The 27,292-nt window shown below is 39.3% G+C and overlaps 2 protein-coding genes across 8 annotated transcripts; both read right to left on the reverse strand.

The window, feature by feature from the left end:
- Window positions 1-624: 624 nt before the first annotated feature.
- On the reverse strand, window positions 625-15,072 carry phldb3 (pleckstrin homology-like domain, family B, member 3). Of its 4 annotated transcripts, none has more exons than XM_049003770.1 (13): window positions 14,883-15,072; window positions 14,282-14,618; window positions 14,117-14,181; window positions 8,234-8,393; window positions 8,036-8,146; window positions 7,680-7,817; window positions 7,268-7,396; window positions 5,817-5,972; window positions 4,195-4,305; window positions 2,364-2,465; window positions 2,181-2,265; window positions 1,459-1,618; window positions 625-859 (listed from the first exon to the last, which is right to left on the reverse strand). In XM_049003770.1, the coding sequence occupies exons 4-13, from the start codon at window positions 8,378-8,380 to the stop codon at window positions 709-711; spliced, it is 1,290 nt and encodes a 429-aa protein (XP_048859727.1). In that variant the 5' UTR covers window positions 8,381-8,393; window positions 14,117-14,181; window positions 14,282-14,618; window positions 14,883-15,072; the 3' UTR covers window positions 625-708. The 4 variants fall into 4 exon arrangements, with proteins under 4 accessions (XP_048859727.1, XP_048859723.1, XP_048859724.1 ...); XM_049003766.1 differs by having other exon boundaries at window positions 625-788; window positions 14,883-15,067; XM_049003767.1 differs by lacking the exons at window positions 14,117-14,181; window positions 14,282-14,618; window positions 14,883-15,072 and adding an exon at window positions 13,861-14,080 and having other exon boundaries at window positions 625-788.
- A 5,364-nt stretch (window positions 15,073-20,436) lies between these two features.
- LOC125727101 (persulfide dioxygenase ETHE1, mitochondrial-like) lies at window positions 20,437-26,121 on the reverse strand. Of its 4 annotated transcripts, none has more exons than XM_049003783.1 (8): window positions 25,831-26,121; window positions 25,436-25,631; window positions 24,790-24,934; window positions 24,130-24,278; window positions 23,772-23,901; window positions 23,373-23,462; window positions 21,821-21,937; window positions 20,437-20,817 (listed from the first exon to the last, which is right to left on the reverse strand). In XM_049003783.1, exons 2-8 carry the CDS (start codon window positions 25,628-25,630, stop codon window positions 20,771-20,773), a joined length of 873 nt encoding a protein of 290 aa, XP_048859740.1. In that variant the 5' UTR covers window position 25,631; window positions 25,831-26,121; the 3' UTR covers window positions 20,437-20,770. The 4 variants fall into 4 exon arrangements, with proteins under 4 accessions (XP_048859740.1, XP_048859742.1, XP_048859739.1 ...); XM_049003785.1 differs by having other exon boundaries at window positions 25,436-25,660; window positions 25,863-26,116; XM_049003782.1 differs by having other exon boundaries at window positions 25,436-25,660; window positions 25,831-26,095.
- Window positions 26,122-27,292: the final 1,171 nt, after the last annotated feature.

Raw genomic sequence — 27,292 nt, forward strand, 5'->3', positions numbered from 1 at the left:
GGGAGGCGGCCCTCTCATCCACCGGGATGAACTCCAACATAGGCATCGAACCAGGGGACTATATGTAGACCCACACCTGCCTGGCACGTCTCATCTGGGGCAACTCCAGAGTGGAAGAGTGCAGCCCCTCTCCTGGAGTTTCGTCCGGAGTCCAAGCCATCGGTTGAGCTGAGCCCGACTATGTGTAATATCTCTTTACCTCCTGCACCAGCTCAGGCTCCTTACCCACCAGAGAGGCTACATGCCATGTGCCTAAAGCCACATTTGATAGCCGATGATCTGTTCACTAAAGCCCGTCTTCAAATGTCACCCAATCTACATGGCACCCAAATCCTACAGCCTATCCTGCAAATGGTGGGTCCACAGAAGGGCAGACCCAAGTTCTTCTTTCAGGCTATGCCCGGCCAGGTCCCATGGGTAGAAACCAGACCACTAGGTACTCGCCTTTAAGCCCCCTCCTGCCCCCCCCCCATCTCCCCCAATCAATCTGGGGTCACATCATCCTTATTTTCTTTCCTGGGGGTTTTCTGAATCACAATTTCTCTGGCCACTCCTCATGCCCTGACATCATAGCTCCATGGATCACGCAGGCACACAAACCCCTCCACTACAAAAAGGTAGTGATTCATTTTTAGTAATTATTTATTTTGTACATATTTAGCAGTGACCACAGCACTGGATTCCTAGAGTGGGATCTCACCCGGTCCCTCAGTAAGCGCTCCCTCTCGGCTTTAGCTTCCCTGAGCCTTCGCTCCATCTCCAGCAGGTCTGGCACAGCAAGACAGGGACTGCAGGGAAAGTGGTCTGATCATCTAACTCACAAGCACAACAAGGGCCACCTGCCAGAAGTGCCTGCAGCCTAAATGAAATGTAAATATAAATATTATACAGTATGGCCTACTGTAAATTTCCACTCTAAATATACATCCATCCATCCATTTTCCAAACCGCTTATCCTACTGGGTCGCGGGGGGTCCGGAGCCTATCCCGGAAGCAATGGGCACGAGGCAGGGAACAACCCAGGACGGGGGGCCAGCCCATCGCAGGGCACACTCACACAACATTCACTCACACAGGCAGACCTATGGGCAATTTAGCAACTCCATTTAGCCTCAGCATGTTTTTGGACTGTGGGGGGAAACCGGAGTCTCTAAATATAGATTATTATTAAAATAAATCTTTATATTTAGTGACTATAGTCCACAGAACAGTTAATATATACTCTATAATCACAGTCATTTTATGCCCTCTGAGGAATATGGAAGTTGAATACTTATCACATCAACCTTGGACTTTACGCCACTGACACATTTGTAACAAGACAACAGGGAAACGATCTCTATTGTTACTCAACAATTCATATACTAAATCGAGCCATTACTTTGTAAGAAAACATTCTAAACCCATCTTTAAAACTGATAATAAAGTTTTAAATGAAGGAGATATTCCTGCACTGACCTACATGTCCTGGAGCTGCTGGCGCTGTTGCAAGAAGTGATGAGCCCACAGTCATTATAACTCTGCGCTGTGAGTCTGTTTCCATGCTGATGGGAAGCCCACACAGGAGGGATGACAAGATCCTCGGAAACTTGACTGTCTGGGATCATTTTTGGAGACCCTGTACAAAGATGATCAAGTATATAAAACGTAAATATTGTATGTGGCACGCTTTTAGCCATTTTCAGACAGAAAAAAACAAAGAGGTGTGACAAAATGAGAACAGAGAAGAATAAACCAATATGAAAAAATGCACATGGAAGCTACGCTGAGAGTTCAGCTGTCTATGCAATGGCTTATCGACTGGCAGCATGGATGCACTATGTGCATATGGGAAAGTCTTCTCTTTCCTCCCTTGGAGTTCCTTTTAATGGCACTCACCGTGTTACTAATCAGAATGCAGCTAAATAGCATATTACACAGTGTGACTGCTGCATATTTTCACAAAAACACATTAACTGACCATTCACTAGTGGTCAATGTGTACATACATCAATGTAGGCTAATAGCCATGTCATATAACTTTTTACTCGTTTCAGTGTGGATGGAAATACGATATGAAAACACCTGCGTGGATTGAAATGGTTTTCATTTGAAAGCTCCATTAAGAAAGCATAGCAGTGGATGTAGCCTTGGCCAAAATAATACATTTTGTGACCTTGATTTTAACAGCTATGGCTTACCTTGACCAGAGGAAGGTCTATGAGTAAACTTGTTTCGGTGAGAATTCTTGTGTTTGGGAATATTAGACATTTCCTTTGGTGAGTCCTGTCAAAGTCATTTTAAAGTGAGTTCAGCATCTCTAAAGTAACATGAAATGTAAAGAAATACATTGTAATGTTTCTGCCCATCACTTCCCTTCATACCTCTGCTACCCTGTGAATGCTAAGAGGGCTCAGTGAGATCATACAAGGGGTAGACGATGAGATGCTGAGCCAGTCACAACTTGATTTCTTCTCCTTCGGGATCTATTAAGGATAACCACAGTTACACAGCAAGCAAATTTGGAGAGTAGGAGTAAATGATAATGGCAGAGAATAAAGCTTGGGCTACCTAACACAATGATAAAGGTCATTACAACCCCTCACTACCTCTCCCTCTACCCTCCCAGTAACTCCCCACACTGGCTATCCCTCTACCCTCCTCCAGTTCATCCTTGTGTCTTTTCAGCCTTCTTCTTACTTACTCTATTAACTCACACTCTTTTCATCTCGCTATTCCGGTCAAATTCTGCATGTCTTGGTTTATTTATTCACAATAACAGCATCACCAAAGTAAAGGTACTGTACTCCAGACTCTCGTGCACTTTTGATGCAGTGGTGGATTTAGAAAGTGGCTGATGGGTGGGCCTGAATTAAATATGGGTGGGCTTGAGCAAAGCTCATTATCACATGTTTTTGTAAAAAGGGTTGGATATTTACAATAAGGTGACAGCAACAATAATACAGCCACAAATACCGTGCCCTACCTAAAGAGAACCACTAGAGGGAGCTCACATATTCAGACCACTGTACAGTACAATAGCTATGTGGAAAGACAGTCACTAGACATTTCATTAATCTTAATGGGTAAATCCCGCTGTGAGAGGTATGGATCTTCTCATTTTAATGTAGCTCTTTTTCAATTCTATTTTCACACTTAAATCATTCTTTAATTATATACCATTACAGAAAAAGTATTATTTTAATTATCTTGAATGAACATTTTTGAAGACAGTAACAACTGGGGCTGCCGTAATTAGTCGATGTAGTCAATATTAATATTTTAAATTGACACACCATTTTTTGAATTTTAATAAACTTACCTTTATGATTTCTAAAAACGTTTCAATTCATTACAACAAACGATTTCCTTTAATATCAGTACGTAATTATTCTGAATAGGTCAAAAAGGTGGTTTTACACCAAAGAGCAAAGTGCAAAGGCACACCACGGCAGTGCTAGCGCTATGCATAAGCTCCGGAAGAGAAAACACACAGGCACTATTCTAGACCACCAGAATAGGCAACATTCTCTTTAAAAAATTATTTGTGAACCGAGTTAAAAATGAAAACCATATTTACGAATAAAAAAAAAAACACCGCCAACATCATTTACCTTGTTTAACCACAGTATTTCATCTTCTAAAAACTGTCCCTTCCTTCGTTGCGATTTCAGTGTTTATCGCTTGTGTCGCACGTGGCATGCTATGCCAAGCCAATTTATTAAGCATGAGGATATGCCAAATTTATACAGATTACTAACTTTTGGGCATCACAATACACGTCATTAATATTTTTAGTAATCTGCTTATCAAATTGTGGGAGAAAATATTTATATATATTTTTGAGCGAACATTATCTAAAGTCCTGTAATGGCATACAGTTTGCTAAGTTTGTTTAATTTAAATGGTCAAATTGATTTTCTGGAGGAAAATGAATCATTTAGATTAATTGACCAATCAATAAAATAGTTAACAGAGTAATCTATAGAAAAAGAGTCGTTAGTGGCAGCCCAAGTAAAACCTACAAAGCAGTATGATGGCTCGATGTTTAGTACTGTAGTCGCATCCATCTTTCAAAAAATATCAGAGAATTTGAGAAGTTAAGCTGAATGGATGCTGTTCACTGAGTACAAACAACTGAAAGGAGAGTCAGCAAATCATTACAGTACGTTACATTAGCTGTGCCCTGCTGATAGGGGCAGACTGCTGCTTTACCCTTTGAGAGCTGTGCAGCAGCTCTCTTCGTTCCTGTCTCAGTGTGTTGAGCTCTCTGTCCTTTTCCCTTTCTATCTCCTTCACTTGTTTTTCAAGCTGGAGGACACGCTCCTGCAAAACAGTAAGAGAGAGTGTGGATCTCTACTATGGAAATGAGCATCTGCTAAAAGCTGTAATTGTAATTGTAAATAGTATCACTGAAGGCACTGCAGATACTAGTTAATTTTCCTTTTTAGAATCTTCAAAAAGGCAGTTGGTCAAAAAATACTCTACTTACTTCATCTTGGAAATAACTTCACCATTAATATCAACAATTTTTGTAATGCGAAATTTACATCTTTTATTTATGTAAATACACAGACTTCAGGGAATACATATTGTTTTAACACCAGTCCGCCACAGATGCTTTGCTATAGCTAAAAAGGGAAATTTTGACATTTGATTCTGTTAAAAAGATAAAAACTTTTTTTAAGTTGATGGATCATTTTCAAACTTTGAAGAGCCATTTTATGGTTGGTGACCTGGAAATGATTAAATTCTGAGACCGATCATCCCAACACTGAAGCAACGATCTACACCAGGTTTCATTTTCAGACAAATCACCTGGAAAATGTAGCAGCAGCACTGTGTGGCAGCAAAAGATGGAAACAGCAGCTATAGAAGGCATTTGGTTTTGGGAACACAGTAACTAATGATTGTTACAGGAAAAACAATACTAAGTATATACTTGAGTTACTTTCATTATAAGCTAGCATCGGAATATTCGGTAACATTTTACTTGGGGGGCACAAATTACCTAGTATTAGTATGCCTAAAATTCTTATGTACATTTCGTGATGCGATGCATTGTATGACAATGAACTTCTTTGTTTGTACTGTAAACAATACGCAGTTGCCACTATGTGTGAATGGAGAATATAAATAACACTTAAATAGGAATTACTTAATAATTTACGTTATTAATGAAGTATTGTAATTTTATGTACTGATATGTGACTTAAAAACCATCACAACATGTTTATCAATTACTGAAAGGTACCGCTATACTGTAACAGAACATTCTCTCTCTATTTTTTCTTTTTCAGATATTTGACCTCTGAAGAGATATAGTAAAGACATACATCTACAACTCTTTTTTTATACATTCCACAACCATTCTTGGGCATAATGTACACTTCTTTGTGTTTCGGGTGGTTCTTTGGGGCGCTTTTGGGGGATGTTTGTGCGTTCGCAGCCTGAAACATGGTTCACGAACCAGTACAAAAAATTTTCGAACATCTGGTTCGTAACCCGATTTGTTCGTGAACAGGAGTGTTCAGGGGTCGAGGGTCCACTGTATTATCTCCATCATCGGACTGACAAAGTTCTGAATTATGGTTGCCAGGATACTGCCATTGACTGTAGCTTTCCTCTCAATGAGATATAAACAAGGTGAGCTGTGACACAGAACAGTTGAGATTTAATACAAAAATGTATCATATAGAAAGGAAAGTGTGCTGCAGCGAGTACAGAAAATATATTTGACTCACATGACCATCAAATTGTATTCCTCCAATAAAATGCTTGGCATACTTCACCTCACCTTCCTGACTCTTCCCCCATGTGAATGGTCCCTCAGTTACCTGAGCCGTGTTGACCGTATGCTGGTGGCGTGACATCTCTCTCTCCCTCTCACTGTCACTCTCTTCCTCCTCCTCCACAACCCCACTTTCTCGCTCCAGAAATCGGAACTCCATGTCCTCAAAGCACCTCACTGCTATCTCTATGGCTTCTTTCTCCTAAAAGGAACAATGAGAAGGAGCAAATGCTAATTGAAGGAGAATATATGGAGGCATGAATACAAACGTATAAAAATATAAATAAATAATTAATAAAATTCAATTACATAAATAACATTCTTAATTGTAATGTGCTTAGGCAAGTCGTCTTCAAATGTCTCTGGAAAGGCCACCAAGCCATCAAGAAGACAATTTTCTGGCAATGAAAAATAACCAATTTTTCCAATTGCCACAATTTCTATGAAACAATACTCTCCAATACAATAGTGTCCAATCTGTTTTGTGTAATGAAAGAGCTTAGCTCAGCAAGATGTTTCATAACAAGATTGAAGACCTTAACCCTCTGAGGTCTAGGGGTAGGGAACACACTTTCACTGACTGGGGCATGGTCACGCATTTCATTCAATATCATAAATTTAATTAATGGGTAATAAATTATTTCTTATATATTTGTTTTGGCATTATCTTAATTTTAGTTTTGATCCCAGATATCTGACCACCAAAGTCTTGGCTACATGAAGATGACTAAATGGTGTAGCTGCAACATTCAGTTGGATAAATAAATAAGAAAAACCTAACTCATGTCACTATTTCTGGCCCCCTTCCATTGAATATGTAGGAGCTCTCATGTGTATGCATGAGCCAATCACACCTGGCCACATCCCCCCCCCCCCTTTTATGGTGCTGATGGGGATGTATCTGGATCGTGTTTCACCGTTGTGTTGTTCATCAAATTATCATGCGAATACGATTTGAATACTCCGTAATTCTACTTAGAATGCGAATAGCGATCTTCAAGGTGAGGGTGGTACTACACGCCCCCCATGCAGGTAAAACAAAAAAAGGTACATAAAGATTTCAGCGAGAGATAAACTGAAATAGACGGGAAAGATACGATGCATCGCCGACAATGCACTCAACCCAGTATCTTATCCAATCAGGGTGTCATATTAAATGAATCACAACCAGTCATGGGTATGATTATATTGCACTAATTTACCAGCACCTCATTCACTGTGAATGTGAGTATATGTGTGTGTGTGTGTGTATGTATATATTTTATTCTTTGGATTTTATTGTAAATTCTGTGTATCTGCTGACGCTCCAAACGAAATCTCATTGTACTTGTACAATGTTCTTTATCTTATCTTATCTTTAGTGCCAGACAAATAATTATTACTAAACCTGTGTGTATGTAAACTTTTTTTGTGTGAGAAGTAGGGGTGCAAGGCAGAGAAACTGATAACTGACAAATAAATTGTTAGCAAACGGAGAGTCGAAAGACCAGGAGTTACTTGCTGTAGCTGGTGTAGTAGCTGCTCTCTCTGGCTCTCCGGCTGGGACAAAATGTGCGCCTCCTTCTCCTCACAGTGCCTCTTCAGTTCCCCCACTCGTTCCCGCTCCTGCTCCAGGGCAGCTCGCTCCTAAAGCAGAATAGCCATATGCTGGTCTATTGATTAAAACTCAGTGCTTACACCGCTGAGACCCAAGCTCGATTCCTGTGCTGGGACTTAATCCAGAGACTGATCCTGCTTTCTCAAACAATGAATGTTACTTTGGATAAACCATCTGTCACATACATAAAATATAATTATTTTTCGGCACCCTTCAGTTGATTGTTGAATTCCTCTACGTTCGTTCATTGTGACAGAGGATGCAAATCTAGATGCATATCTGGATGCAATCTGCTTTGTGCAGGAGATGCACCTGCTGCTTCTTGAGCTGCCGTTGTGGAGCCCTCAGCTTTCCTTCCTCCTGCAGCTTCTGCATTTGCTGCATGTGTCTGCAAAGTCGCTCCCTCTCAGTCTGTAGCTCCCCGCACAATAAGGCCACCTCAAGCTGCATCTGTAAAGGATATGCAGACACTTTAGAAACACTGAATGAACATAAACGATACACTTACAATAATAAGGCATTTTCAGATTAAAAAACATATTTTGCTTAAACACAAAATGACTTTTTCATTTATTTTGCTCCAGTGATTCAAGTGCCAAACAAATGCATAAATGTATATTTCCCCCTGACTTTTAGGCAAGAATTATGTTATAAGCTAATTTCCATACTTCTATCTTCAGTTCCTCCCTCTGCTGATCAAGCTCTGCGATTCGCTGCCGCAGCATGGAGGGCGAGGCCAGGCCTTGTCTGGGCTCCACCTCTGCATGTTGGGTATGGGACTAAGGAGCAAGACTGAAGTTAAAAAACAATATAGCTGTTTTTGCACAAGCTGTATATGATGATAACACAGCCATCATCTCCCTTACGTTCTCACTCTCAGTGCTGCTGCTCTCTACATCTGACTCCGCCCCCGATGACACAGGGCTATGTCCATAAATCACTCTGGTGCTGGCTGGAAGTTGTCTGCCTTTCTGCCACTGACTCCTCTGCATGCCTGTGTTGTGCTGAATCATTTCTACGTGAAGGCTATTGAAAACAAAAATGAAAGTTAAACCTCCCAGACTCATAAAAGTTCCAATAACGCATAGTTCTATACTATTTAGTTGGCATGACAAGGAATAGCAGGGTAAAAAGGAGTTGTACAAGACAGAGAAATATTACAGGTCACGGGAAGAGGGAGTAAAACTATTGCCAAAACTGCTTGGAACAGAACATAGAAGCAAACAAATTACACTAATGCATTTATTTGGATCAACACACCAAAAAAGGCCGTCAAATGTGCAGCACACCTCAAACATCAACTGGTATGAAAACAAACCCACACTGGATGCAACTGCTATTTGTCATCAACATAAATGGAAAGCAAATATAGTTTTACATCATGTGTGAAGAAGTATGGGAGCAGAGCCATGATTCCATGATTTCAATGATCTATACCTTTCCCAGCCTTGTTATGTCCTGTGAGCTCTTTCCTTAATTGGTTGTGCATTCAGGGCTATGAAGCTGTAGAGATAGATATATTTGAATGATTTGAATGAGAAGTTTCAAAACCAAGCTAACATGCATAGAGATAAGATGAGGTGAATGAGGGACTAAAGAAGAAGGAGGAGAGACAGGAAAGGAAGAATAAATGAGTTATGGTGTGCTAATATCTGTTGTAATGTCTCCCTGTAACAAGGCCTGGAACAAGGTCACAGAACAGGCTCATTCGGCTTGTCATACAATAAGAAAGATCAAAATCCTTCATTTGGTTCCAAAGAAGGGTGCCCTAGTGAACATTTTCACAAAAAAAGCCTTGTGTAAGTAGTAGTAACTTCAATCATTAACCCCATAAATCATCATTCCTCCATAAAAAGAACAGTCTTGATGTTTCCATACTAGAAAAATTACAGGTCAATTTCAATTCTTCCCTTCTTTGGAAAGATAATTGAGTACGCTGTTCTCAATCAACTAATCCTGCTCTTAAACACAAGTGGTTGTTTTGACAGACTTTAGTCAGGTTTCCACCCTTACCACAGCACCGAGATTGCTCTCATCAAAGTTCTGGATGATATCCAGCAAAACACTGATTCAGGCAAAGTCCTGGTTTTACTAGACCTAAATGCAGCATTTGACACAAGTGATCACAAAATACTCCTGGAACGGTTGAAGACTTAGTCTCACTGGAACTGTCTTGAACTGTTTCAGGGCAGACCTAGACGGCAGAGATAGTTCTGTCGAAATCTGCAGATAAATCAAGGCATTGAACTGCAGGGTCCCACAACGATATTTCCTAGAGCCCCTCTTATTCAACTATATGCTTCCTTCAGCTCAGATTTTGCAAAATAACAATGTTGGTTATAGTTACATGGATGACACACAGATCTCCCTGGTTTTGCCAAACAATGATTTTTATTTTATTTTTTTTTCGGGAAGAGAGCAGAGCAACTACCAGTTTGTGCCTACCTTGAGTCTAAGGCCACAAAGACTAAAGACCTTGCCAGAAATATAGAAATTCATCTTGCATGATGAATATCTGTTTCAATAACCATGTTAAGGCTATAACTAAGTCTTCCTTTTATCACCTTAGGAACAACTGTATACTCAGAGGCCTAATCTTCAACCATGACCTTGAAAAACTTATTTATGCCTTCATCTCCGGTCAATTGGATTATTGCAATGCTGTCTTGTATGGCCATTTCAGAAAATGCATAAGAGAGCACCAACTCATCTAAAATTCTGCCAATAGATTGTTAAGTAGGACAAAGAAGAGTGAACATTACTCAAGACCTTCACTCCTTACACTCCCAGTTGCCTTTAGAATCCACTACAAGGTGCTGCTGCTTGTTTAGATGTCACTCAAAAGTCTTGGCCCAGTTTACATCACAGACCTTTCGACTGAGTATGAACCTAAAAGGCCACTAAAATCATCAGAGGCTGGTCAACTAATGGTGCAAAGAATGAAAAGTAAGCAAGGCCAAATGGCATTCAACTGGAACAGACTCCCGGAAGAGATTAGAAACAAACCAAATATACCTGTAAAATAAGGCTTAAAAACTTTATTCCACTGTGCCTTTTGATTAGTACTGTAATCAATTCTAATGCTTTTTCTTTTAATATTTTTGTAGTCTTTTACATGCAGTTTTTTCAATTTCCTATTTAATGACTCCTATTACTTGCTCTAATTTTATGTAAAGCACTCTGAATGACCTCCGTGTTGGAAAATGTGCTGTATAAATAAACCTGCTTTGCCTAGCCTCAGTACACCTATGTATAGAAAGCGTGTCTGTATTTTGTAATGTGAGGCAGCACAATTTTTCAGTGCTGCCTTAAAACACGAAAGAAGAAAAAATAAGCTATATTACACAGAAATGTACTGCACCATAGTTAAAATCACATCAACAAATCACGAACGTCACAACATTACAGGAGAGCTATGGCTGCAAGTACAAGTGCTGTTGCCAACCGTCCACAGTTTATCCACAAGAACATAAGAAATTTACAAATGAGAGGAGGCCATTCGGCCCATCAAGCTTATTTGGAGAGAACTCAACTAAGAGCTCAGAGCTGTTAAAATCTTATCTAGCTCTGATTTAAAGGAACCCAGGGTTTTAGCTTGCGCTACACTAGCAGGAAGACTATTCCATACTCCAACTATATGCCGTGTAAAGAAGTGCTTCCTCAAATTCATTTTAAAATGTTCTCCCGCTAATTTCCACTAATGGCCACGAGTGCTAGTACAAAGCGGACATAAGCCCACAGACACTGTAAAGCTTGAAAATACGTTTAGCTTATCAATACAATACGTTTAGCTTATCACGTAGTGCTTTGCAGTTACGAAACATTTACATAGTTTTACACAACACGTCAACACTCGACGTCGACACGGAGACGCATTTTTATAATTGCCATCGTCGATTACGTCCAATAATCGTCCCAGCCCTAGTCTCAACAAACCAGTTGTTCAACTGGTTTGTTGAAACAAAATCCCGGTCTGGACTTTAACTCTCTGGACCTAAATTACCCGCCTTTAATACCAGCTCATTTCCTACTAAAGCCTATCAAGGGAACATGAACATGAACCTTAAGCATGCAAAACATGCATAAATAACTTACACAACTCTGTAATTCCTCCTTCTTGAGTCACAGTTATATTTTTTATGTTCATGATAACCTGAGACAGATGCATTTTCATCACCTCTGTATTACTTGAATCAACATTGCCTTATTTGAACAAATGCATTTTTTCCACTGTACTTGAAACTATATTCCTACATCCTGTTCTGAACAGTTCCAAATAGAAAGTCTTTTGTTTATGCATAAGAATATAAGAAGTAAATATGAACCACTGCTATGACCTGAATTTCATGACTTAAATGTTTTTTGACAGCCCTAGGTCAGGATAATTGGTTAGAAGACATACTGACAAGTTGAAAAGGTTTATTTTTAATTATACGTTTCTCAGTTATTAATAGTAAATCTGGGAAAACACCATATATCATCAAAAATATATATACTACCTACTGCTTGAGTTCAGAAATCATTTCAGTACAAAATCATCATTAGCATCTGCCCCCAGAGTTGCAGTAATTTAAGCATGTACCTTTGATTCTATCCTTGATCTAGACATAATCATTTCTGATGACGATGATGATTAATTTTAGTATTATCATGAAGAATAATAATAATAATAAAATGTATTATTACGTTTATTTAATCAGATTTGTTCAAATAAGATACAAAAACTTTCACAACAAAACTGGCCATGCAAGCATAAATATAAAACGTCTCAGTTACACGAGAACACCTAAAACCACAGATCTAACAATAATAATGAAATACACACAAAAACAAGAGCTAAAATGACCACATTCAGCAAGTAAATGTGGATGGATGGACATTGAAAATCATGGGAATAAAAATAGAAAGCTGTCTATGAAATTCAAATATATAAATATTATTATACTACTAATATATATTAGTATACTACTACTAATAATATATATATATATATATATATATATATATATATATATATATATATATATATATATATATATATATATATATATATGGGGGCGGCATGGTGGTTCAGTGGTTAGCGCTGTTGCCTCACACCTCTGGGACCCGGGTTCGAGTCTCCGCCTGGGTCACATGTGTGTGGAGTTTGCATGTTCTCCCCATGTCGTCGTGGGGTTTCCTCCGGGTACTCCGGTTTCCCCCCCACAGTCCAAAAACATGCTTAGGCTAATTGGAGTTGCTAAATTGCCCATAGGTGTGCATGTGTGAGTGACTGATGCGTGAGTGTGCCCTGCGATGGGCTGGCCCCCCATCCTGGGTTGTTCCCTGCCTCGTGCCCATTGCTTCCGGGATAGGCTCCGGACCCCCCGCGACCCAGTAGGATAAGCGGTTTGGAAAATGGATGGATGGATATATATATTTTTTTTTTTTTTTTTTTTTTTTTTTTTTTTTTTTAAAGTGGCAGCCGTCTTAATGGAAGTGTGTTTGTGAAGGAGTCCCAAGCACACAAACATACACGCCTACAACTGCAGAGAGTTTCGGTTACAGTCACAGATATGTCTGAACAAGTGAAGGCTGAACCGGTTTGGGGAAACAACTTAAACAAAAGGGAGCAAGGATTAAGAGCTACAGGTTGCCACAGCAGTCCTTCAGGACCAGTCTCTGGCATGTTCATGAACACGTATTGCATGTTTATATGCTGATGCAGATAGACTGGTTAGATTTTAATTTCAAATCTCAATATTCATGATGATGCCAACTAATCACGAATTACATTAAAACAGAAGGCTATCCTTACCTTAGCTTGATGAGTCTCACTACAGACCACAAATCACTGCACTACACATTTTAAGTTATTTGGTGACAGAAAAGAAATTAATGCACCAGACGGTCAACGTATAGCTCCATTGCACTGGCATTCCCAGTTTGTTTCTGCAGTTTATATGTAAATACCAAGGAATGAAATGTAGTGTTTACTTCAAATCCATAACAGACACCAATGACTTTGTACAGACCCTTTTTGAAGTTATCGGCACTGAATATAAACGTTGGTTAGTGAAGCAAAAATAAACAAACAATACTATCCACCATCTTCTAATCAATTACTCTGGGGCAGCATCCCAGGCAGCAATGGTACACGCCTGGCTGACACCCAAGGCGGAAGCTAGAGTACCCAGCGCAAAGCCGCACAAAATGGTCAAAACACGCGGTACAGCCTAGCTTTCACGCGCTAGCACTGAAGTCCGGTGAGAGTGCTAAGCAAGCAATTTCACACATGACCGAAATGTAGGCCTTACGCCACTTCATTTTAACGACACCTGGATGTAACAACAGACATTTTAGCGTTTCACTCATAAAATTCAAGCGCTATGGTTTATTTGGAACACACACTCACGATTAAAATACAATAAGAATGAAAACTGTACTGGACTTTGTAAAGACCCATTAAAAAATAGATTGATTTATGTAAAACTAAATGTGTATTATAACTTACATGTCAATATTCTCGGAGTTTAAAATAGACAGATTCTGATGGCTTCACACACAGCAGATTCACCATAGCCCTTAGTGTTCAGCTAAGTGTTTAATCTGGAACAGGGACGATTCTTTTAACATTCCGTGTTAGTTACTCCATTGAGTCATACACTCATGCTTGACGAATGCGTAGTATTTTTTTCTGTACAGGACTTCATTACAGGCTACCCAGAGAAAACAGAAACACGAGAAATCTTTACACGGATACAACATACCTGTTTAATACATCCTGGGTCTTTTAAAATCCTTTATGCTATTTCGGCAAGTACGTCATTTAAATCTGTAAAGAGAAAAATGTCTTAAATACGTATTTCAGTGAAGTACGTTTTCCTTTTAAAGTTGTTTAATCAAGGATTTACAGCGGAACTCGAACGACTTACTCATAGTTTGCTACGTGCCTTTGCTATCCGCCTCATTTTTACTTCATCCAGTCTTTTCCAATCAGAGGGAAACCACCCAATTGAATATGCAGGTGTACAGCACTGTACAAACCGTGGCGTATGGAAAAGGTGTTCTTCATGGAAGTTGGAATGAAAACATGCCTTTATCTCCAGGTCGGGCACTTCGTTTACTTTTAACCCACAATAATCATACAGATTGTATGACTGCGCAGGAACTTAGAAAAATAGGCGGCGTAGTAGGAAGGTTAAAATGAACGGTGAACTTCTGTCCGGCGTTCAGCGTGTGCCAGCCACATATTGTACTTCTTTAGCATGGCTTTGGGGAAACAAGATATAGGCGTACAATGTAACTAAAAACATAAAATGCAGATGTGTACATGAAAAATGTGACATTCATTAGTTTAAAATTTGTCCGCCAGTTTTTTTTCTCATCTGGGAGAATTAAGCTGCAATAAAAATTAAACATTGAATTTACCCGAATTTCCCATACAAGTAAGTTTCAAAATGACAACTCTTAAATAACAATAACTATATCTACTTTATATTAGTACAGTTGTCTAAAGATTGTTAATGTATTGACCTCGGTAAGACTGTCATCCAAACCAAAAACAAGTAACAATATCATTCTGCCCTCCCGTGTTTAGGAAAAAAAATCTGTTAATACACAAAATAAATTCTCCCCATGCATCAGGCACAAAAGTTAGAGAGGAGCAGGACAAGACAGGAAACGTGGTAAGAATGTCTTTAAAAACAGCTGCACATTAACATGGGGCAGAATACATTAAGTTCTGTGCTTTGTTCTCAAGAATGTAAGGTGTGACAATAACATACATTGTGTGAGGCTGATGCTTAAATCGTCACATTGTTGCCAAAATTTTGTGTGTGTGTGTGTGTGTGTATAAGGTTACCAGTGTCATATGGAGCTATAGTAATTAATATTAGATTATAAAAGGGTAGGGAAGTATTCATAAATTTCGTGTAGAAACAAAGGCTAGTTACAGTATTAAATGGAAACTCACCAAACCTGTCTGACGGTGTTTCTCACAAACAGCATAACAATGTGCAGCACTGTATCTTTACAATACTACAGCTGGGGGTCTGAGTATTATTCCACTGCTGTGTGTGTAGAGCTTGTATGATCTCCCCGTATCTGTGGGGGTTTACTCTAACAGTGTGTTAGTGTGGGTGTGGAGCTTGTATGATCTCCCCGTATCTGTGGGGGTTTACTCTAACAGTGTGTTAGTGTGGGTGTGGAGCTAGCATGATCTCCCCGTGTCTGTGGGGGTTTACACTAACAGTGTGTTAGTGTGGGCATGGAGCTGGTATGACCTCCTCATATCTAGGTGAGTATACTGTACTCAAACAGTGTGTCAGCATGAGTTTTGAAACTGGGATCCCTCTCAGGGTCTTCCCCTGCTGTCTGCCCTGTTTTTGCATGTTTTCCAGAACAAAAATGAAGTGAAAAATGAAATAACAACTAGGTGCCTTCCTGAACAGAATGCAGGTTTCCCCTAGTGTCTGAAAGTAGAGCATTCCTATGAAACCTCATTGACTTGCCAATAAACAAATGCTAAATATTGTTTTTACTTTTCTTACTTTTTTTTGTAAACGTGAAAATCATCTTCGGATTTCTTTCTGTTAACGAAAACAGGTGCCAATGTAGGTCTTTCTTAAAAATGAAGCAGCGTGAAACGAACATATAGCAGGGGATAGATGTATAGAGCAAAAGATAATAATAAAAAATGAATGTGCAGCAAAACCCACAATTCTGTTATCTGTAATTTCAGTATCTGCAGAAAAGGACACCCATAATTCAGGGGTGGTGTGTGTCTCTGTTATGAAAAGACTGTTGGTTCAAATCCCAGTCTTAGTAGACAGATTTCACCATTGGACCCTGGAGCAAGGCCCTTAGCTCCAATTGGACCTGGGAATGGCTGAAAGTAAAAAGCAGTTTCTGTAACTTTGAATCTGTGCCAAATTTCTATACTCTAGCTAAAAATCAACAACTTCACTGAATTTCTATACTCTAGCTAAAAGCCAACAACTTCACTGAATTTCTATACTCTAGCTAAAAGCCAACAACTTCACTGAATTTCTATAAGAATGGTTCCTGATCTTCCATTAGTCATTAGGAACAATGTGAAGAAACAATAGACACACGTCACTTGATACTACCAGACAATTTTTGAACAAATTGTTTACGGAAAACTTTTTTCATCAAAGTTATTAGTGGAAAATGTATGCAAACCATTACATTTACAACCAGGGAAGTAGGAGCAGGGAGATGGAGGATCGAGAAATGTGGGATTTATTAGGAATTACTCGAACACAGGACACTGGCAATGTGCAACGTTAATGACTGGACTGGGGAAACATACTTAAACGTAGACTTAAATACACTGGACTAATGACAACAACAAGAAACAGCTGGTGAACACGAGGAATCCACATGGGGTAGATGAGGGGGTGTGTCAAACAGGAGGATCGGACAAGCGGGGCATGACACAACAGAGGTAACAAACTAGCAATGGTGCCATATTTTTTCCAATAGTAAACTACTTGCCCTACTGTGGCCTGATAATCTTCAAATATTTATTTGTAGCCCTTTACTGTCTTATGAGCTTAAACTACTCAGGTCTTCTGAAATCCCCTTTGATTAGCCTATGTAATACTTGAACTAAATTCTGTTGCAAAGATCAGGTAATCAAAACTGTGTCCATCTGCTTTCTATACCTGCTTGCCTTATGCAGAGGTGCAGGGTCCAGAGCCTATCCCAGAAACTTTGAACACAAGGTAGGGAATAACCCAGGATGGGGCACCAAGCCACTGCAGGGGACAAACACCATTTTCTTGTGCAGTTTGGCAACTCTGAACCCTGATCCCAGAGGTGTGAGGTAACTCTGTTAACCATAATAAGACAAGGCAGGTCAGGTTAAATCCAATCCAGAATTGACTGGAACCCTTTTTATTTCATTCATAACACTTACCCTCTAACTACCCTCCTTTCCAAAGAGTTAACCATAAATCCAGAGTTTCTTGAAGCTTGTAGGACAGAAATTCCAGGCTGTGTGACCAACTGCAATTAAGCACAGTATGATAAGATGGACATTATTCAATAAATCATTCACTGCTCACCTGGCATCATTCAAGTGAGCAAGTTCTTTGACAAGGTGCAAGTATGACTACACACAAATAAACTTGCAACAAAGGACTGAGCAATAAAGATGATGTGTGTGGTGACAGAGCGGCCATCATTGTCTTGTGGTTTATGACTGGTTTTGAGCAAACAATGTCCCTTGTCTTGTTGTCTGTATTAAGCTGTTAAACACAAGCTATTTATGCAGAGACCCAGAAACAGTTTGTCACTTTTCTTAATGCAGTCAGGCTCAACAGGTCTGTGTCCGTGTAACTACTGACTAGGTCTATGGCTAAGTTAAAGTCCCCCATGATAAATTTAGCGGGGGGGGGGGGGGGGGGGGGGGGGTCGGGGATTCACCAATGATAAATTTAGAGGGGGTGAAATGGCTGTTCACAAGATGGCTGATGCTGCCCTCTGTTCTGCAGTTCCAATTTTGATTCGATTTAGAGTCTATCATGAGGAACATTTTCAGGTGTAGATAAAGTATAGGGAACCTAAGCGCCCTCTACAGGAAGAGCACCAATTCAGAGCCAAGTGATAAATAATTGGGACACTTTATTGTGAAAGGAGAAAGAATAGTAGAACTCATAATAAACAAAGAAGCAAATATATTTTTCTCAAAGAGAAAAGAAAAACACTTACCTATTTCACAACTGGAACAAAATAAATGAAACCAGTCCATATATTTTTGAAGCAGTAATAAGATCCATTAAATACATTTTGACTTGTAACATGCACAAGGTCAAACGTCATCTTTGTTCATCCTTATGTCTGCTGCTAGGAAGCGATGTCGTTTCAATGTTGGGATGATCGGTTCCAGTGTGGCACACATACAAGGCTTCTACAAAGTTCTAAAAACACCAGCCTAATAGTCACTAGTCCCTGTTTTCTACCGGTGCAAATCGCAATGCATAATGGTTTCACCTCGACCGAGTTCGACGTGCGAAACCTGTCTTCCTGTGTTCGGTGTGAATATTTTGTATATTATCTTCAGTACATTTAGTGACACAGTAATCATGGCCACTAAGAGAGTGAGCAATGATAGCAGCAACCCAAAAAGGAAAGTAATGAGAGTATCTGTGGAACATGAAAAGGAAATTATAGCGAGGGTTGAAGGTGGTGCACATATGTGTGCTCTCATGTCGGAGTCTATTGTCATTTCTTCCATGTTTACTGCTTTCGTATGTGTGCAATTTCATATGTGCATTTGCTTTTATTGATTGTTAATGCTTTTTATCATTAGTTAGGGGGAGGGGTGTATAAGTTTAAATCATTTGGGTATTAAGGCACCCTGCACTACTACTATTATTTTGGGGCTGCTGGAGACTTCTGGCGTAGCAGGCCCCTCCTGGCCCCAGCCCTTCTTCCTACCCCGCTTAGGATCACCTTGGTGTTGTGGGGTAGGCTGGTCTTGCCGCGGGGCCTCTTGCTCACAGGGTCAGACGGCCCTGCACAGTAGCTCCTGCTCCAGGAGCTCATGCAGCCGCTTGCCCTGCTCCAGTTGGCCACTAGCTTGCTCCTGGACCAGTAGAGCCTCCAGAGGCCTCAGTTGGGACTCCTCTAGCAAAGGCGTTTTTTTACACAAAGTCAAACCAGCGGTACCCAAGGACTCTCCGAAGAGACACAGTACCAAAGGAGTCCAGTCATCTAGATAGTGTCCATGTCTCACAGCCACACAGCAAGGCAGGGAGCACCAGTACTATAAAGACTTGGACCTTCGTCCTCTTGCAAAGACATCCCCCTTTCCAGTGACCTCATGACCACCCATGCTCTTCCAAGTTGTCTATGGAGTCACCAGAGACATGAATGTTGCTGCCAAGGTAGGTAAATCTCTTGACAAGGTTGACATTCTTCCCAATAGCAGAGGAAGACGGTCATCTTGCCAGACAGACAAGACGTTCCATGCACCTACCCGAATGGGCCGCCTCAAACTGGATCTCAAACGCCGCCATGCAGCAGGCGATGCCTCAGCACCACACCATCTCCGATCCCCAACAGGCCTGACCCTATTAGCTCTCTGACTGTTTCGACTCCTCCAGAGATGAGGTTCCTGAAGGTTTCCCCCCATCCCCTTCATGGTGTCTGAGCAGCAGAGCAGAGAGCAGAAGAATATCTTACTTGTTTGATTCGAGCAGTTGAGAGTTGTTTTACGGTGGCTGGAGTGCCAATCCCACCACCAACCCCCAAAAATAGTTTCCCTGCAAGTTTAGCTTGCAGGGCCTGATGCAGTTTAATGTCACACCCAGGAATGAGTCCAAACATATATAAATTAATAACAAATCAATTTTGGAATCAGTAAGGCGATATATGAATTGCTACACAAAAGAATTGTGATACATAACTGAATCAATTCTTCCCCCCATCTCTAATACTTACATTTGTGGGAATGTCATGCCCGGCTCGTACGATCCTCGTGTGTGCCACGCCCCCCTGATTATCCACGTGTGCTTCCATGATTGTACCCAGCTGTACCCTGTTGTCTTGCCTATTTCAGTCCATGTCTTGCCTTAGTTCTTTGTCTGTCATTGATGTTTGTTGAGGTCTGTGCTAATGCTCTGTCCTGCTCCTTAATAAATCCCCAGTTTCCCCTGACTTGCGGCTCCTTGCCTACTTCTTGCTCGCTTGCCTGCCCGTGCGCTCACCCGTTTAACCAACGACCGTGACAGGGATAGACTAAGGGTTTTGAGAGGGTTACACACAGGTAATCGTTTATGTGGTGCTTTTTGTATGAATTGTTTTGAGAAATGGACTTACTGTTTTGCAGATGTTAAGCATGATTTGAGAAATGTACCAGACGACTGAAAAAAACTGTAAAGGTGAGGTGATGCGCCATTTTGATTGGTTCGTTGCATGTTATGCCCAAGCACACCTCTGAATAATTAAGAGAGTTAGCACAACCTTTTTGCACCTTGCGCTGGCGCAGAGTCTGGTTATTCGGCCGTCAAAATAGAGAAATGGATTTGGACAAAGTCTGGGGAATACACTACACCACACATTAAAGGTAACAATTATAATTCCATTTGAATTTTTAGCATATAATACAGGTATGAATTCTTATTGGCATTAAAGGCAGTAAAATAATTGTCTATCATATTGTACATAGTATTTAATACACAATTTGCATGCTTGTAAGCACAATACCATTTAACTGCTCAATTAAAAAACTGGTTTACAATGATATTACTTTATTACATCAAAATGATCTATTGGCATTTTTGTTTGGCATTTTAACCAAAAATCAGATAAGTAGAGCAAGACAAATCATTATGTTCAGTCGGCATATGTGTAATTTTCTGATTCCTTTGAGATGCCTCCATTGTTTTTTAAATTCAAATGTCATGAAGTCCACACACCAGGTTGGCAGGTACTGCTATGTCTAATAAAATAGAAAAAAGGCAAAGCAAAACTGAATAAGGCAGGAACAAGAACAGAAGGAACAAATTCCTCTTACAGTACTGTGCAAAAGTCTTAGGCAGTCAAAGGAAATGTTTACAGTTATTTATCTGGGTAGTAAATATATATTTACTCTGAGCAAAAAACACAGTTTAGTATAAAAATATATGCATATTAGTAGCAACACAACAAAAACTAAACAGTAATTTCTTTTTTTTTTCCTTCAAAAAGTTACTGGTATCCCGTGGGCTGACAGGAAGAAGGCTGATTAAGTACTTGCAAATTTCTCCTCACCGGCACCCCAGCCATTCCATTTATCTGTTTTATCACAAGCTCACAATTAATTTAGATAGTTTAAGGTGTGCTAGTGGTCAAGTAAAAAATATACAATATTGGACAGTTGCTGCAAAAACTTGTGTGACATTAGGAGAGGTTTTGAAATGGTTAAGCTAACATACTTTGATAGATATAATGGCAAAGTTCTGCACCAACATGAAGATCTTTTAAGCATCATTTTCTATGATTGCCTAAGACTTTTGCACAGCACTGTATATGAGGAATGCATAAAAGGCCATCTGCTACTTCACAGATTGAGAAAGTCAAGAAATGTACATAAAATTTTCATTGCTGCTGCAGTTTCAAAAACCAACAAAAGTAAAATCAGACAGATGTTAAGTTGCATAGAGACAAGGCAGAGAGAATATGATTTACATTAGTTACAATAAATTGAGTGCAAATCACAACCACAACTTTTCATACTGTTTTTTACGGAATAATGTACTTGCTTATATTTGCAGTTCTTAAACAAGTTAATCCTGTTTTCAGCAATGACCAGGAATTCAATTGTTTTTTTTAGTCATTCTTTTTATAGACCGCTATCATGCAAACTCATCAGACTCATACTCATGTTTCTCTCATGCTACAAACTAAAAACACATGAAAAGTAGTATGATAGCTAAAGATAACTAATAAAGACAATCTCATACCTATTTTTCCAGGCTTGGGCAAATTGAGATTATCCATAATTTCTACAAATTCCTCCAGTGTTTTAGTCAACCGTGGGTTAAATTTCTTTTCCTCATCCACAGTAGACACCATCTGACCTTCAAAATAAGTGTGTATGGTGGTTAAAGGCAGTATATAATAAGTATTGAAAGAGGCAGATCTTTCTAGAGATACTTCATATTTGTTCAACATTTTAAATGGATAAATTAATACATTAATGTATATATATATATAATAAATATATATATATAAACTCAATAACATTTCAGTAACTAAACAGTGTACAGTCATCCACTGACTTATATCCTATCGAGTAATGTCCAATCGTACTTATGTCCAAAGTCCCATAAGAGCCTTAATGAAATTTATTGGGAGATATCCGAAGCAGACATAGTGTAAATTAGTAGCTGTATTTTACCATGTGTATGACACACAGCAAGAACTTAAACTAACCAATTGTACTGCCACTACAGAAGTTTAGTTAAATGTGTTTTATGTTGTATCTTATATTGTACAGTATACAGGTATCCCCTGTTTTACCAAAGTTCATTTTGCTCCATTTTTAGGAAAGACTAATATTAGCACCTGTTTTCATTAACTGAAATAAATCCTCTTCTGATTTCTTTTGGTTAGTGAAACAACAATGAACATACATTATTCGTACTTCATAAAGGCTGTGTATTTATCCTACCAGTCTTGCTTTTGTTATATGTTAGTGTTATTTTAGGTTTTACAATGCTTGCAATAAGTATACTGGATACTGGCTTAATTCAGTTAAAATATTGCAAATATACTGCTTTTATTTATATATATATATATATATTCTAAATTAAAAATTCATTGACAAGCAGTCTCATTGGGTACTTTTTAATTGGTAACACCTTTGCAATAACAAAATGCCAAACATTTGCGTTTAGTAACCCTTTGAGAAACAGTGACTACAATTGCAATTAATAGCAAAATGGCTGGAAAAAATAAGACTCTTAATACACAGAAAATGTCTATATTGAAGATATCTGCACATATGCTAAACATTGCTTGTCAACATTGCTTGAAACCAATAAATTTGCATCATTTTAAAAGAATTAAGTAAGTGTCCCAAGACTTTCTGTGAACACTTTATTTGGTATGATTTGGTAGGTTATTTTTTTGCGTCTAGGAACTCCCCTTATTTTCCCCACTTTACACAATTTCGGCTTACGAATGGTTTCATAGGAATGCTCTCCATTCAGGTAACAGGAAAAACCTGTATTTGTCATCTTCCTATAATCATCAAGACACTTCCAGACTGATTTACATTCTCACTTCCAGAACATAACCTGGAAGTTGATGGATACCTGTATGACCATCTGGAGAAAACAAGTGCAGAACGACCAATGTACTGTATACAGATAATTGCCCAAAAATTTTAGACCCACCCCACCACCCTATCTCACTACTTTACCCCCCCCCCCTTTAATTTTCACTTCTCAATGAAGTTACTAAATATGGTCCTAAATTCTAAAAACAGAACAAGAGAACATTATTCAGTACCTTTGTAGTCATGAGCAGGATAAATGAGACAGTGAGCAGGTAAGGTGAAGATCTTCTGATGGACTGACTGGTAAAGTTTTTGGGGACAGCCTTGGAGAAGGAAGTGAGATATGATCAGAATAAGAAAAACAAAACACTGAATAATTACTCTGAGATGTTTTATCAATAGATAAAATCTGTTTATCTGTTTTAATAGCAATTAAAACAAGAACACAAAAAAATAAGGAATAAAGGAGAAACATATATAGGAACAGTGAGAAAAGGTCACCTTACATACAGCACAATGACATGCAGAGGCTACTGGCACCTGCAAGTTATCAGTCTATAAATATTACAACATACAGGCGAGTAGAAGGAGAGACGAGAAATGGAACAGAGGAGGGAAGGTGACCTCAGTACCCTGCTGGAAGTCAGTCCTGCCACAGCCCCTGATTAGCAAGGCATCCCCAGTGAAAGCCATGGATTGGTCATCCAGGACAAGCGTCACACATCCATCTGTATGTCCTGGGGTTTCTCGTACAACCAGACTCTATGTGAAAAGGAGTATAAATCTTGGTTTATGAGGTTAATAAGTCAGTGCTCAGTTTTGTCAAATTGGGAAACAATTATTTACCAGATTCTCTTATTGCCAGAGGATTTTACAGGAAATTTTAAGTAAAAATAATTTTCAGATATCAAAAAGCCATCCTTCTGCTCATTTAAGGACTATACAGTATATTTTGATCGTAAGGAACAGAATGCCCCCCTTTTCTCTCACATGTTTCCCAAAGGTGATGTAGTCTCCCTCTGAGAGCTGGATGTCAGCCATGGCTCCACTGTGCAGAGAGATGGCGCTCTTACACCCAAAAAGCTTCTTTTTCAGACTACCAGTGCCAGTGACATGATCTGCATGGCAGTGGGTGTTGACTGGAAGACATTGAATACAGGACACATCGCACATACACAGGAAGAACAGAAAGCCTAAATATCACAAATTTATGCTAACATGATTTGCTGATTGCAGAAATAGTCCCAGTTACAAAAATAACACTTTTGAGAACCAAATTTGGTATAAAACCAAAACTAGACAAAATAAAAACACAAGAACAGTGTAATAATTAAAGAGACAATTATGCTAATCTGCAAATGGCAGGATGAGGGATGGAAAAAATGGTAAATATGGAATGGAAAGGAGAAACCAAGGAAAGGTATTTGAATTGGACAAAGGAACAAAAAAATCATTAAGAGAATTTTATTTGGAATTGTAAGAAAATTAGTAACATTATATATTATAAAGTTTACCAGTCTCAGATTCATAATTTCAAGCCCAGTAACTGCTCCTTCAGCTCTTAGAAGACACATACTTTCAACAGCAGTTCTAAGTTAGAAAACACCCACACTGCAGACCATAGCCCACCCCAGTGAACCCTGTAGTTACCAGCCACTTTTAGACTCAGACTTAATTCCTCGATCAGTTTCACATCTCTGTCCACTGTCTCAAACACAGGATCAATGAGAACTGCCTCTCTGGACTCTAAGTCACCCAACAGGTATGTGTAGGTACTGCTGGTAGCTTCAAATAGCTGAAACATTATGAAGAATAACATGAGTATAGTGGTATATAGAGAGACGGATTTCCACACACTGTTGAACTAATTCTGTTAGCTGAGATGGTCCTTTCAAATTGAGGAACAGTGTCTGATTCAGGTAACCAAATTTAAGTTTCAATAACAACTGAACCGTCTAGAACCACTTAAATAACCACCTCCTAGTTGTCAAGTCTTACAGCTTTACCTGGTACCAAAAATATATGTAGCAAACTGTTGTCGTATACAGCAAAGTAGTAAAACTTTACTTACTAAATAGTGAGGTAGCTTTAAATTTACGGCTAGTGATTATACTGATATTGTAATTTGCTGTACTGTAATTTGAATGTCCTTAATTTTATTCTCTCTCTCACACACACACACATATACAGAGTAGAGTACCTAAATAGCCGTAAACTACAGCAAATTACAAAATTTGTGAAGACCCAGTAAATATCAATCAGTTTTACAACTCGGGTAAAAATAAAACTAGCTCACCTGTCTGAATATTAATCCTTTTCCTTTATCCATTGCTGAGCAATAGTGTTTAGTGCCTGTTTTCATACAGTCTTGTCTGCCGTAAGAATTGCGCTGCAAGTGTACAGAAGCAGGAAGCGTCCCGCACGCAGTCCTGGACGCTCGCAGGACGTAGGCCAAGGTTAGCTTCATTCTGCTTGTCATCGCTGAATTCATGCTGATTTCACTATATATCGTCACCCGGCACTGTCGAAAAGATCACGACCAAGATGTTTACATTTATTCAACTAAATGCAAAGGATTCAGGAATTTTAATGAACGTGAGCTGCACATCAATTCTAAGGCTACCTGGTTTTATGCATAAATATTGATTGCATAATTTTAAAAAGTGAACATTAATCGATTACTGGGTATACCTCGTATAAACAATTACGCTAACACGTCGTACTTTGTTCTCTCGGAATTTATTCCTCTTTCTATGTCAAAACAGCTAACCAGATTCGATTGCTGTTAAAATACCGACGTTATCTTGCTATCATTGCCAGAACGAAGAACTCGCCAGACCGAATGCACTTGAATGTTGTAAGGCACCGCCTCTGTCGGTCAGGCTGTTATACTAACACGCAAGTCACGTACGCGGAAGGCTGGTTACATTCTAGAAAATGCAAACGTCGTAGATGCAAAAAAAGCACGCTGAATTACACTAATCAAATAAAAACGCCCTGCATTTAATAATAGTTGACTATCAGGAGGCTATAATTTAATGTGGATGTGCATTTAAACATCGATTATTTCAAATGAAAATATTTCAGTTGTAATTTCATTGTTAAAATAATCAATGCAAAAATATAAGGCTTCCACAATTCAGTCCCAAAATATATATAAAAAGGTTGCATTCAGTGATTTTCGCTGCCAAAATTTCAGTGGTTTACGGTCCGAAATTCAACCTTTTACATCCGGGACTATCCCTGCAGAATATTCAATTCGATGTAGTCCTTAAAGAAAAAAAAAGTTGAATTCTTAGTGAATATAATATGATAATTAAAAAATAATTTGTCTTTGAAGTTGGAGCTATCCATGGCCTCCACCATTATTGTTGTAATGACTTGGGACTTGGGGCTTAAATAAAATCCAGAGTTTCCCACTGATAAATACAATTTTGTAGTGGCATTCATGTGCTCTCATCTTGTATTTCCGGCTTTTCCGACATGACTTGAAGGCGGGGTTAGAGCGACAGGCCAGGCCTGGAGATGAGTGGTTGCAGCCATATACTGTTGATCCAAACTTTTATATTGGGGTAAGCACCCCTTTAAGAGACTGACCTTTAACATTATAACCTTTATATTGACTGTGTCCAAATTAAGGGGCTGCACCCTTCTAGGGTTGCATTTGAAGACTGAATGTGTGTCCCATTTTGAATGGGATCTTCAAATGTGGTCTAGAAATGTGTCATCCTTTAGCTGAGTCAGGAAGGATCCATCTGATGGATCCTTTGCAGCTCGATATATCCCAAGCTTCATTGTGCACAGTTAAAGTGCACACCAGTGCGTTCGGATATTGCTAGCTGCTGTTTCAATATGCAGCAGGAGGGGCGGGGCTGCATACACAGCTCAGGGCATCTTGGAAATGTCTCACACAAGCACACGCGTGCCCTCGAGACAGGAAAAGGACGAGAATAGTGATAGTAAACGGTTCGAGGTGAGGAAAAATACGCACATTACTCGCAACTGACACGTTAAGCGCCATCCACATGGCAAGCGGCGAATCTCCCGGCGCTCGTGAAAGCCACTGGATCGGTGAATATCATATTGAAAGTTGGCAGGTCTGCGAATGGCTTCCCCTCGTTTGTAAATTTCTTATGTAGTGGAGGGGGGAATA

The sequence above is a fragment of the Brienomyrus brachyistius genome, unplaced genomic scaffold, assembly GCF_023856365.1.
Source record: "Brienomyrus brachyistius isolate T26 unplaced genomic scaffold, BBRACH_0.4 scaffold86, whole genome shotgun sequence".
Classification (NCBI taxonomy): domain Eukaryota; kingdom Metazoa; phylum Chordata; class Actinopteri; order Osteoglossiformes; family Mormyridae; genus Brienomyrus; species Brienomyrus brachyistius.